The following is a 13941-nucleotide window of genomic DNA, read 5'->3' as shown; positions in this document are numbered from 1 at the left end:
TCTACATCAATCTATCAAGTCAGTCATTTAAGTGTTAGGAGTAAATGTACAATGATCATTTACTCATTTTTTTCCCCTATTTTTTTGGTAGAATGTGGTGTCTTGGGGAATTAAAAAAATGTTTATGAGAACACATGAAAAATAGCAATGTTTTTAACTCAGACTTGGCCAATTATGAGTTTTAGTGATTTTTAAACAGTTGATATTAATTTTTCCAACATTGGTGTCTTGACTAAATTATTAGTCTTAACTATTACCTACTTTTGTTATATAGCTCTTTTACTGTGTCATAAATCCATTTTTAATGTATAAATATTTTTGTTCATTTTAAGTAATTGTTAGTAATTTTAAGAATTAGTATAATTTCTGGATAGAACATTAGGCTGGGGTTGAGTGATGTAGCTTCTCATACTGTCTCTGTCACATACTAACTCTGACTGAGAGTAATTCAATTTAACCTCCCCCAGCCAGAATTTCTTCATCTGTGGAACACAGGTTGTTTTCCAGGTTGATCTTTTTTATAGGACTCTATTATAAATATCTTGCAGGTATTCCTGAGGGTTTTCATGAATTTAGGTGATCTTGTAATTTATGTTCTACCATAGTTATTTAGGTTGGCACCTTAGTTAGATTGAAGACTTTAAAATCTTTATTAACTGCACTCAATATAAAACCTAAAACAAATATAGTTTGCCAAATATTATTTATTTTATCATGTTTCTTGTAGTTTTAGATGGTGGGTGGGAGTAAAGAATATCAGGAATTGTGCCAAGATCTAACAAAAGAGAGAAGTAATTTGTTAGGTTACCTAAGAAAGTTGTTTTGAAAATGTTATCACTTAGGTTATTATTGGAGATCATCATGCCTTTCTTAAATGGCCATAATGATTTATTTTTCCTATTAAAAAAAGAGTCATAAAGAGACTTTATAACTGTATATGCAGCTATTAGTTATTCATTATTTAAACAAGTTCAACTGACTGTAAAACAACTGAATATTTGGAAATCTTTAGATTTTGACTTAAATGTGACTTTTCAAAGGTATTGTCTAATGTGTTGTGGGAACAATCATATTACAGATCATATCGTTTCTTTCTGAAATTAATAGAGAAACTTATTAAAATTTTATTCTGAGTATGAAAGTTTAGAAAAATTATTTTGTTAATGATTCAAATTTAATTTGTAGTTTTGAAAATTTCTATCATCACTAATAAATAACATTTATGAGGATTTGATCCTATGAAGCAACTTCTATAAGATTCAGAAGTAATTTCTTCTTATTGACTACTGTTTTTCTGTTTTGTAAATCATTTATGTGTATTGTTTCTTTGCAGTCAGGCACAAACAAATGCAAGTACTTACATACTCTTAATATCCTTCTTCATAAATAACTGGAAATAAACTCTAATTATTTGAACATATTATTTTCTTGTTAATAAAATTTTATAAAATAATCTTCAATTTTAATGTAATGTTTCATTCTCTTTAGTTCCTCCACAATTCACACTAAGCCCCAAGAAACCACTAGTGATAGAATGATATGCTGTAGAATTTCTTTGTGAAGCAGAAAGGCATTTACCTCCAGTAATTGCCTAGACAAAAGCATATATTATAGTTATCTACAAATGATTGTATAAAGAAAGAAATATCATCTTTTTAGAAGAGTATAAAAAATCGTTTAAACTAATTATCATAGGTATATCATGAACATGAAATTTTATATATAAAGTAATCTTTGATTTAAGTATGTCTTCATAATTTCTGTTAAGTTTTAAGTTTCAGCGTTTGAATATGTGGTGTTTCTTAGATCATCCACTCTGGGACTCAGTTTCCTGATTTTTAAAACAAAATTAAAACATTTTTTAAAAGTGGTAGAATGTTTTTGCAGTCCAAAATTAAATAAAATCATAAATGAAACTCTAACATATCAAATGAATTAAAAAGAGCTGCTGTCATTGAAGTGTGATTAGAGTGTGGGGCCTGACAAGCAAAGGCTACCTTCTCCGCTGATGGGGTCTGGTACTTCTAGGGAGCCACCAGGACATTACAGAGCAAAGTTGGCAATCTGTGAAATGAGAACTTAATTAAGATTACTCTGGGTTTCATGGATTGTATAAATGTCTAACTTTTAAAAATTTAAATAAAAGAAGAAAAGAAAAATGTTTTAACCTTTAAAACAAATAAAAATCTAACATTAACCCAAACTTAAACACTAAACCTAAGCCTAACACTAGCCCTAACCCTAACTCTCGCCCTAACCCTAATCATAACCCTACCGCAAAGCCTAACCCTAACCATACTTTAACCCTAAACCTAACATTAAACTTAGTCCTTACCCTACCCCTTACTTTAAACCTAACCAAAAAAAAAAAAAAAAAAAAAAAGAAAAAAAAGGTTTCCCTGGATTTGGAATTTCTAACTTCTATGATTAGTTTAGGACTAGATTAAATTCTAAATATATAAACATTTGTGAATTTCTTTTGACTAAAGTTTTTGCTGTAGTCTTTATAAGATTAGAGTGAGTTGCAGGTGGACACTGGAACTAGAAAACTGAGATTCACATCTCCACTCCTTGATTTGCTAGTCATATGACCTTGGGCAGTAAGTTAACTGGTGTTAACTTACTTCATCTATATGCTGGAATGATATACTTTCCTGTAACAGGTGGTTGTGGGGATTGGTTTGAATTATTTATACCTGTAAATATTTAGAACAGTAACTGGCACATCTGTGTATGAACTCAATAAAAGTTAGCTATTATTTTTTTCCTGTTATACATTTAATAAAACATATAATATGACAGATATTCACTGAAATAGTTCAGAATGACAATGTATTTATTTTATAATGGCCATAGGGAGTACAGGCTCAGAATAAGCTCAGAGTTAAGAAGTACAATGATGGCTAGGAGTATGGCCGTTAGGATTATCAGAGTGTCAAAAAACCCACCATCATTGATGTGCTACCTCAGCACTTTAAATGTTACAATTTAATAACTTTTTATATTCCAAAAACTGCACATATGTAATAAACAAATGTTATAGAGGTTATCAGATTAGTTTTGAAATTTGCACTCTAATAATGGTAAGTAAAACTGAAGGGGCAAACATGAGGGTGGGGGAATTCCTTAGGAGACTGAGCTGTAATTCCAATGGTGCCAGGTTTTCCAGATGCAATTTTAAGGCGGGGCCATCACACTATTTTCTGACAGCAAGAGTTTCCTGAGACCAAAGTGCTCGGGATGCACTCGTTTGTTGAATCGTCTTTGCCTGATTTCTAGACCTTTCATTTTTCTTTTTAATTTATTTTAACTTTTGTTTTCACATCATTTCACTTGCCTTTCTCATGTTTATTCTTTATATTTCTTACGGTGTTTTCACTCCAGAGATGTTCTAACCTTCAGTTATACAATGGTTTTACTTTCTCTATCAGTATTTTGCTCAACTATATGCAAATATATTATAAACATTGGGTGATACTAGTAATAGTTAATGAAAGCTTATTTCAGTACAGATCTCTAAACAGATTACAGCAGGGAGAAAGAAGTTGCCAAAGATCAGAACAATGTAGAAAACTCTGCCGTTACTCTCTGGCATTGCTGTAGAGATTGTTAATTATTTTGGATGTTAAATTGTAAATTAACTACTTCCAGTAAAAGCATGTGACTAGGTGGTTTCTCAAGAAAAACATATCTTTAAATAATTGACAAATCTAACATAATTTAAATTGTTTCAGGGATTAGAAAATATTGAATATTATAAAATGATTTTAATAAAACAAGCGTAATCATTATAACAATATCCTAAGAATTCATTAAATATAAAAAATTATTTTATAAAACTATGCAAAATATCCAGTATAAATAAATAATCATAAATCATAAAGAAGCAAAGAACACATTAAAAATATTAGTTCACAATTAAAGGGGTATTTAGTTCAGAAATTCAAGAATGGCACACTAATAGAAAAGTTATTAATGCTTTTTACCATATTAACGGATTTAAGGAGAAAAATTATAATTCTTTTCACAGATACAAAAAAACATTTGATAACATTTTTCATTCTCATTAAAAAACTCTTATAACATGGTCTGAATAGATATTTCTTCAACATGATAATATAAACCTACTGAATATTCATTAGCCAGAACCTTGCTTCATAGAAAAATGATATAAATGTTACCATTAAAGAAAGAATAGAGCAATAATTTTTAATATCATCACTATCTTTTAATATAGATTTGAAAAGAAAAAAAATATTCTAATTAACCAAGAAACACAAGAAAGAATAACTAGGACAATTCTGTAAAATAACCGTAATTAAGGATGACTGCTCATACTAAATAATGAAATACATAGTAATTAAAACAGTGCCCACATAGTACATTAAGACGAAAATATATCATCTACAAATTAATTCAATTTCATATAAGACTGTAATGTATAAAGAAGATAACATTTCCTTCCAGTGAGAAAAAGATAATTCAATAAAAGATTTGGGAATAACTAGGTAGACATATCAAAAAGTATCACTGGGAGCACGTCACACAGATTTTGTTCTAGAGATGTCCCTCCATCTTGGCAAGTGTATGTGCTTGGCTCTCCCTGAGATCTGTGCCACAGCCTCTCCTGCACACGTCTCTACCTGATTTTCTCTGCTTTTAGTAAACGTTCCTTTAACTTTTTGTGGGGAGTGGGCTCTAGCACTTTCTCAGATTTACTGAAGAAATAAAAGTAGTACTTTTATAAATAAAACTGGTAGTACATTTCTGTTTCTCACTCTCCTTGTTACTTATAGATAACTTTTTTTTTTTGATTAATAAAAAGGGAATAATACTACAATGCTGCCATACCACAAGGTTCCAAGTCTTCTTTTTAAAATTTAAATCTCATAATGTACACAAAATCCTTTTCCTTGCCTTCTTTCAGAGCAGTGACTCCAGTGGTTTGGGGTGTTCATCTGAGTACAGGGACTGGGAATAGGCAAGCCTTAGTTGCTCTTCAGACATTTTTCTTCTTTTTATTTTTTAATAATCTCTTCCTGGTGATGACGCAGAAAGTACAGGAAGACTGATTGCAAACCAATGGTTAGATGACCTTCTCTTTTTTGTTGCTGTTAGGTCTTGTCTGGTCATCAGAGTCTTCTGTGTGGTAAATTCTCCAGCATTCATATGTATGTTGTTCAGAGGCCATAGCAAGGTCTCCCTACTATTCAGTATTCTGGTACGGGAGACTCAGTTCTAGCTCATGGCCTTTCAGCCAATTTTGTTTCTTCTTATAGCTGATCTATTCCACAGCCCCTGCTGATAGGGTTTTCTCACTCAATGGGTAGTCATAGAAAGGATACTACTCACTTGTTTCACAGAAAAGGCACATCGACTATGGCAATTAAACAAGTTTCATATCAACAGCCTTAGAAGTCACAAGATGTTGGAATCAAGTTTCCAAAGTGTTTCAAAAAATATAAATGAAATCTAGTATTGTATAACTATCATTTTTTCAAGGATTAGAGCTAAATAAAGTTTTTTTTAGGTAAACTGAGAGTGTTTGCTAGCTAAATACTACTTTAAAGGAATTTCTAAAGGCTAAACTTAAAGAAATGACAGATTTTAAAAGAGTAAGATTTTAAAAAGAATGCAAAGTTGAATTAAGAAACTGGTGAACATGTGGGTAATATTAAAATATTTTCTGTGTTAAATTATAATAATGTTTAAATGTAGCATTGAATAAAAATTACGTAGTTAAATATTTCCTAACAGTGGAATGTAAGTTGGGAAAACGGTTACTGGAATTAAAGCAGTGTAATATTTTTGTATACCTGAACTGAAGGATTGGTTAATCTATTAATCTCAGATTTTTAAAATTATGAATGTAAAAAATATCAAGGTTAATTAAGAAAAAATAAAAATATAGATATAAATTTCAAATCAGAAAGGCAAAAAAGATGAATATTACCAAACCAACAGATTATTTAAATAAAATATAAGAAAGAAGTAAAAAAAAAAGGTAGTTAATTTGCAGACAAATCTGTAAATATACTAGGATAAAATTAATCCACTCCTATAAGACTCTTTCAGAGAATACAAGAAAATATTTTTCAACTTTAACTAAAAAAGGATATTATGAGAAAAAAATGATAATTTTTACAAAATATTGCCTAACTGCATCCAATGACATTAATAAATTACTGGAAGACAAATTATAGTTTTAATAGATGCAGAGAAAATATTTGATAAAATTTATCATTTATGCATTAAGAAAAAATCTTAGCAATTTAAAAACAAACCATTAAAATATTTTTGGTATAGAAATATTTTTGGCATAGAAAAATATTTTTCTACCAAAAAATATTTTTGGTCTAGAAAAAAATATTTTTCCACCAAAAATATTTTTGGTATAGAAAAAAAAGTACCAGAAGTAATGTTTTTTAAGATAAAATGTTAGAAATATTCCCTTTGGAATTAGAAAGAAGATTGCATTTACTCAATGCTGTAATAAGAGGTCCTAGACTGAAAAAAAAGGAAAGAAATAGAAAAAAGTTATTCATTCAACAGGAATACATACAATTTATATTATTTATATGTAATAGGATTTTTCTTTTATGTAATTCAAAAACATCTTCAGATAGACCATCAGAAATGATGAGTTTAGCAAAATTATTAAATATGACATCAACAAATAAAAAATATTTTCTTTTCTACATGCCGCCAACAAACAGAATACCCAATTTTATTTTTAAAATGATGCTCCTTTAGCAATAAAGTATGTTAGTTAAAAATAAATCTAACAATACATCATTGTTGATTATAGGTACAATATTGTAGTTTCTAGTAAAGTATAATTTTTTTCTCTAACAGCCCTTACTTTTATCAAAGATAGACAAATTTAGACTAGTTTATTTGTAAAATAAGTCTATTTAAATAAACTTGGCTTGATTATTAGTATATACACAGCAAGAATATTAATTAACTATACAGGCAGTTTTAAATCTATTTTGTTGGCATCTTTCATGAGGAATCTTCAGACTGAACTTAAAAGTCCTCTCAAGGCCAGAAAAGCCAAGGCAAGAACTTGCCATCAGATATTGGTATTGTTGCCCGCCATACCTTTAGGTTTTAGCTGGGTTCCTCTCTTCTCAAGGTCCCCAAAACATCTTGAGATTCCTGCATCTTCCCAGGAGTGATATTTTTTATAACATGGTAAGGCTTCTGGGAATCATGTCAAAAAGGTACCAGGACAATATTTCCAGGGGCTTTTATTGACTTTCATAAGTCAATCTTAATTCCTCAAAGCTGTCTGGTCATATCTAAGTTTCTGAATTTCTCTCTCAAATATGACATTTCTGTCAAAGTCTTGGTAATAAAAAACAGTTTCTAATTATGTTTTGTTATTAAGAGAACAAATTCTTATTGAATTTATGCAAATAATAACATTGCCATGAGAATAAAAACTCATTAAGATTTTCTGAATTCTGGAGAGATCAAGTAAGGAGAAAAAAATAAGTGTTTCATATCTGTTTACAAAGGTATTACTTACCACATTGCTAAGTCATAAGTAGTTTAAGAGAAACATGTTCCCTTTTATCTGTAAAATAAAGGTTAAAAAATCAGCAATATTTTAAACAAAATTTCGTAAAAATTATAATCATCCTCAGTTTACTCAGCCCATATAATCAATTCTTATTTATCTTGATCACATGCCAGCATTTCATGAATACAATTATTCTTTATAAGTCTATGAATCTATCCATTTTAAAGATATGATCTGAAAGTATATTCTCAGAGACTTATATTTTGGAATAAGTCAGAGTTCTCTCCATCTTTCTGAAGATGAAACATATTTGCAAAAGTATCAGAAGACAGTATAAACAGCAAAAGAAAGTAAAATAATGACTGTCTGCAAATGACCAAAACTTAAAATGACATAATCATAGATATGACTAGAATGCAATTGACTAAACATTTGCTTTTCTATACAATATAACATTTTATGATATCAGCTAGAATTACAAATGAAAATATTATATCAGGAGATGCAGACTCTTGGAGATTATAATCAGCTGAAAATTCACTTTATTAATAAGAATGTATACATACAACTACAACATAATTATTATTTCTTTATTTGACAAAGCTCCCCATGTAATTTTAGTATATCAAATAGGCCTAATTACTTTAAATTTTCTGTTTTATAAAGAGAGAGATAGAACAAATAGTTGAGGCATTCTCAGGGCCCATTGGAATCACTCAAAGGTTAAGAAAAAGTCTCCTTGTATATCCTGAACACTGAGAAGTTTGTTAAATATACTTGACCAAAAGAATCATATATCATGAAACAGTATGAAAGTATCCATTTACCGAAAATGAAAAGATGTCAAAGATAAATACAGGTTACCTGTTAGCAAAACTATAGTTCTTAAGATTGAGAAGATTGTGGATTATAAAACAAAACGCAATAAATAAACAAACAAAACAAACATACAAGCAAAAAAACTAATAGACAACAGAATGATGGTTCCATAGGGGGAGGAGAGTATAGAGAGAACAAAGAGGGTAAAAGGGGTCACACATATGTTGACAAAAAGAGACTAGACTTGGGGTGGTGAGCAATAGAGTATGCAGATGTTTTATTACAAAAGTTGTATACCTAAATTTTATATAGTGTTATTAACCAATGTTATCCTAATAAATTTAATAAAAACTTAAAAAAATTAAGAAAAAAATCACTAATAAGTGTTTTTATCCCCTTATCTGTAATATATAGAGAATTTCCTAGTTCAATAGCAAAAAATAAAAATAAATTAGCAAACGGGGAAAGATAATGAATATAGTTTGGGAAAAAAGTTCAATTTGGTACGCTTGTTGGGATTGAACATAGATGTATATGAGATGGTTGGTTTATGAGCATAGAGCTACATTGTATAGTTGATGGTGTAAAGAAGTAATCTAGAACTAAGGTGGTATGTTAAGTGGGAAGGTGAAGAGGCCAAGGACAGGACTTCCTTGGAATGTAGAGGGGGGAAAATATCTGTGAATGGCATCATAAAGGAATGCCCAGCATGATACAGACATCCAGAGGAAACAGGCTTCTCAACAACTAAGAAAAAAATTATCCCCAGAGGGAGACAATGGTCGAATGTGTCAAAAGCCAAATTATATTTGCTTTCAATATATATATATTTGCTTTCAATATATATATATTTGCTTTCAATATATATATATTTGCTTTCAATATATATATATTTGCTTTCAATATATATATATATGCTTTCAATAAAGACTGGATTTTTTTTTTTAAGATTCTGATTATAAGGATCTAAACAAGAACAATTTTCATACAATCAAGGGAACCAAAGCCTTGGAAATAGATGTAGGAGTGAATGACATATGGTGTGATGAGCGGAGACTATTTCTTTTATTCAATAATTTTTTTTTTCATGAAGGGAAGTAGTAAAACAGTGGCAGTAAAGATAAGGCAGAGACATGAGAAAATAAGGTGAAAAGCCTGTTTTTCTGAAGTACTTTCTGAAGGGAAGGAGAAATCAGAAAGATGGAAGCAAGAATGAGTAATAAATAGTTCAAGACCTCCCAGGTGGCAAAAGTAGATGGAATTTGCAAATTCAGTGAAGCAATTTGCCTTTAAGTCAAGAGAATTGGAATTTCTTTGGTTTACATGAGTGGAGAGGAGCCAAGAGTGAGTGTAGAGAGAGATACCTCTCTGATAGGAACTTGAGGAATTTATATTGGAATGGCTCTTGTTTTTCTCTGTGGAATAGAAGATGCATAATTTTATAGGAGAATAATGTGTTGAGAAATAAAGTAGGTGACTTGAAAAAAGTAGTAAATGGTTAGAATACTTTTTATTTTTGTTAAATTGGACTGTAGTGACAAGAGCAGTTTGTCATTGACAATCTAAGATATGATTACTCCATATATTTTGAGAGGAGAGGTGAAAAGAAAACAATGAGGATATGTTGAACAGAAGGACAATGTTGTAAAGGAGCTGGAAGGGAAGTGGTAGAGGTGATGGAACTTGGGATCTTGACCAAAAAAAGAAGAGAATGAAAAACTAGGAGGGTGTTGGTAATAGGAAAGAAGAAGAAGGTTCCCAGGAGTTTAGATGTAGTTAAAAATGAGGTGATAAAAGAGCAGTAGAGAGAGGAAGTTTTGCTTTAGAGTGTGGTATTAGACATTTCTGATGGTTGTACTTTGTCACAACCTATGGTAATGAGTAGTTGTTGTGACAAGAGGTGAACATGTTTGCAAATATTGGAAATCAGGGCCGTGATGTGAAATATTAGATGTTAGTGGCCCCTTGGTTGAATCAGAAGGGTCACTGCCATTGTAATAGATTCACCAGTCCTCATGAGATATCCACTTTGCATTGTCAGGAATCTCTAAGCCATGGTCTCAGCAAACCTGAATACATGCATTCACTTAGCATATAAGAAAACAAAATAAGATTCTCATTTTAACAGATTTTTTTTATCTTAGTAGTAATTTTTTATATTAAATTTTTATTTTTATTTCAGTCATACTGAAAGATATCAAGAAAGGTATGATAAAAACACTTATATCCACTACCGAAATGAAGAAATAAACATTACAAATATGCTTAAAAATGACTATTCATTCCTCTTCTTTTCTACTTGTTCTCTACTTCAGTCTACTTGCCTCTAACTTGGGTTTGGTGTTTATGATTCCCTTGCCTGTCCACATAGTTGAATTATTTTAATTAAATTTTTCATTTTGAGACAACTGTAGATTCACATTTGATTGTTAGAAACAACCAGAGAAATCCAGTGTACCCATTATCCAATTTTCCCCAGTGGCAACATCTTTCAAAACGTGGTACAATATCACAACCAGAACCCTAATATGTCAAGATCCAGAAAATTTTCATAACTACAAAGATTCTTTATGTTGCTCTTTTTCTAAGCCATGCTTACTTCCCTCCCATTCTCACCCCCTCCAGACTCACCACCAACTAAAACCCAAGCAACTACTAATCTGTTCTCTATTTCTACAATTTTCAATTCTCTATTTCTACAATGTTATATATTTGTTGCTTTCAGTTTTATATCCCACATATGAGTGGAATCATATGGTTCTCAATCTTTTGTCTGGCTTATTTTGCTTAGTATGATAACCTCAAAATCCATCCAGGTTGTTGCAAATGGCAGTATTTCATCTTTTCTTATGGCTGAGTAATATTCCATTGTATATATGTACCACATCTTTATCCAATCTATCAAAGGACACATGGAAGGAAATTTAACTTTGGGTGGTGAACACACAAAGCAATATATGTATGGCATTTTATTGAATTATATACTTGAAACCTATTTGATTTTATTAACCAATGTCACCTCAATAATTTTAATAAAAAAGAAATAATTCAGACAGAAAAATTATATAGAAATAGAATCATAAATTGAATTTATATTTCTCTAATGACTAATGATGTTGAGCATCTTTCCATATACTTTTTGTCATCTGCATATCTTCTTCAGTGCAATGTCGTGTCTTGCAGATTTTGTATTTGAATTGTTTGGTCTTTTATTGTTGAATTTTAAGGGCTTTTTACATATTCTAGACAGTAACCCTTTGTTATATATGTGGTTTGAAACTATTTTTCTTAGTTTGTAACTTTTCTTTTCATCCTCTCGATATGGTCTTTAACAACACAAACATTTTTAATTTTGACTGTCTAATTTATTATTTTTTTTCTTTGAGGGATAGTGCTTTTGATGCAAAATCGAAAACCTCTTTGCCTAGCCCAAAGATTTTCTCTTATTTCTTTTTTCTAAAAGCTTCATAGTCTTACATTTTATATTTACATTTGTTGTCCTTTTTGATATAATTTTTGTATAAGGTATGAGACTTAGGTTACAATTCATTTTCTTCCTATGGATAAATTTCCAATTGCTCCAGCATCATTTGTTAAAAAAGTCTTCTGTGTAATTGTTTTTGTACCTTTGTCAATATCAATTGAACATATTTGTGTGGTTCTATTATTTGATTCTTTACTCTCTCCGTTGATGTATGTGCCTGTCTTTATTATTGCAGCTATATAATCATTTTTTATAGGCATATTCCTCTTTATCCTTCTTTGTCAAAATTATTCAGCTATGCCAGTTATTTTGCATTTTCATATAAATTTTATAATAATTTTGCTTATATTTCCAAAGAATAAATCTTGCTGTAATTTCGATAGAAATTGCATTAAACTTAATGTCAGTTTGTAAAGAAATAAAATTTTTACTATCTTGAGACTTCCAATCATGAATATGATATGTCTCTCTACTTAGATTTTATTTAATTTCTTACATCAACATTTTGTAGTTTTCAGCATATAGAACTGTATACATTTTGTTAGATCTATTCCTAATTATTTTAATGTTTTTGAACACTTCTAAATTGTTTTTAAAATGTCTATGTCCATATGTTCATTGCTTGAATATATAAACATATTTTTTTTTACATTTATCTTGTATCCTACAATCTTATTGAGCTCACTTCAAAGTATTTTTGTAGATTTCTTAGAATTTTTTACATAGACAATAAAATCATCTGCAAATAGAAAAATTTTATTTCTTTTTTTCCCCCAATTTGTATGCCTTCTATGTCCTTTTCCTTCCTTCTTACACTGGCTGAAACACCCAGCCCTAGGTTGAATGAAAGTGGTGAGAGCAGACTTCCTTGGCTTCTTTGCTATCTGAGAGGGAAAACAGTCACTCTTTCACCATTAAGTCAAAAGTTTTTTGTAGTGTTTTATTTGTCTATGTTCATTTTTAAAACGCGTTTAGTTGTTCCATTCCTATTTTTCTGAGCAGTTTTATTTAATTATAAATGTGTTGAGTTTAGCCAAACTCTATTTTGTATTAATTGATATTATTACATGGCTTTTCCTCTTTAGATGAAAAGGTGAAGAGATTAAGAAGTACAAATTGGTAATTACAAAATGGTCATGGGGTGTGAAGTACAGCATAGTTATTACAATAATATTGAAATACTATATATAGTGCCAGGCGGGTACTAGACTAATGAGGGGATTACTTTATAAATTACATGAATGTCTAACCACCATGCTGTATACATGAAACTAATATAAAATGATATTGAATGTCAACTGCAATTAAAAAAAAAAGTAAATGTTTTATCCTCCTGAAGATTTGTTTTTTGGGATTTTAAACAATTGTCAATTCAGTTTTCTTAATAGTTACAGGGACATTCCAATTTACTATTTCATATCAGGTGAGTTATGTAGTCTGTGTTTTTTGAAAAAAATAAGGTAAGATTAAATCTTTTTATTTTAGCCAGCAATAAATGTTTGATGTTACCATGTATCTTTACTTCAGACTTATAAAAAGATATTGAGGAAGAATAATGAAATTCTTGTACCCACTACTCATATGAAGAAATAAATATTACAAATATGATTAAAGACAGTGTATATTCCTCTTCCCTTTTTTCTGCTCTCACCTCTACCCTGATTGCTACTACCTTGAATTTAATGTTTATTATTTTCTCAGATGTCCAAGTAATTGATTTTTTAAAAACTAGTGTGGCTAACCAATATAGTATCCATATTTATACTATTTGACTTGGCTGGCACATATTGACAAAAATAATATTGACGTGACATTATTTTGGTTTGTTTCCACAGTTCTCCCAGTGTTTACTCAACTATCTCATGATACAAGTGTAAAAGTTGGAAGTAATATAAACATTTCATGTCATGCTAATGGAGAACCACAGCCCATAATTACTTGGAATAAAGTAAGAGCTCAAGGTAAGAGCTCAAAGTACAGTAATATTAAAAATACTGACAAATGTATTGATCCACCGAAACAGAGGTAATGATTATCATATTGATTTATTACTTACGATTTTTGCTAGCAAGTAATACTTCTCACACGAAACAGGTTTATTTCGTCCTCC

General features: G+C 30.1%; 1 protein-coding gene across 1 annotated transcript in view; it reads left to right on the top strand.

The window, feature by feature from the left end:
* The window catches only part of PXDNL (peroxidasin like), a 495544-nt gene that overhangs the window by 364691 nt on the left and 116912 nt on the right, over positions 1-13941 (top strand). Inside the window, 1 exon segment of the mRNA XM_025043730.1 lies at positions 13667-13779. Coding sequence (XP_024899498.1) covers positions 13667-13779 — 113 coding nt within the window.

The sequence above is a fragment of the Pteropus alecto genome, unplaced genomic scaffold, assembly GCF_000325575.1.
Source record: "Pteropus alecto unplaced genomic scaffold, ASM32557v1 scaffold62, whole genome shotgun sequence".
NCBI lineage: Eukaryota > Metazoa > Chordata > Mammalia > Chiroptera > Pteropodidae > Pteropus > Pteropus alecto.
Note: the sequence above shows the minus strand (reverse complement) of the source record. Positions and strands in the feature narration are given on the sequence as shown.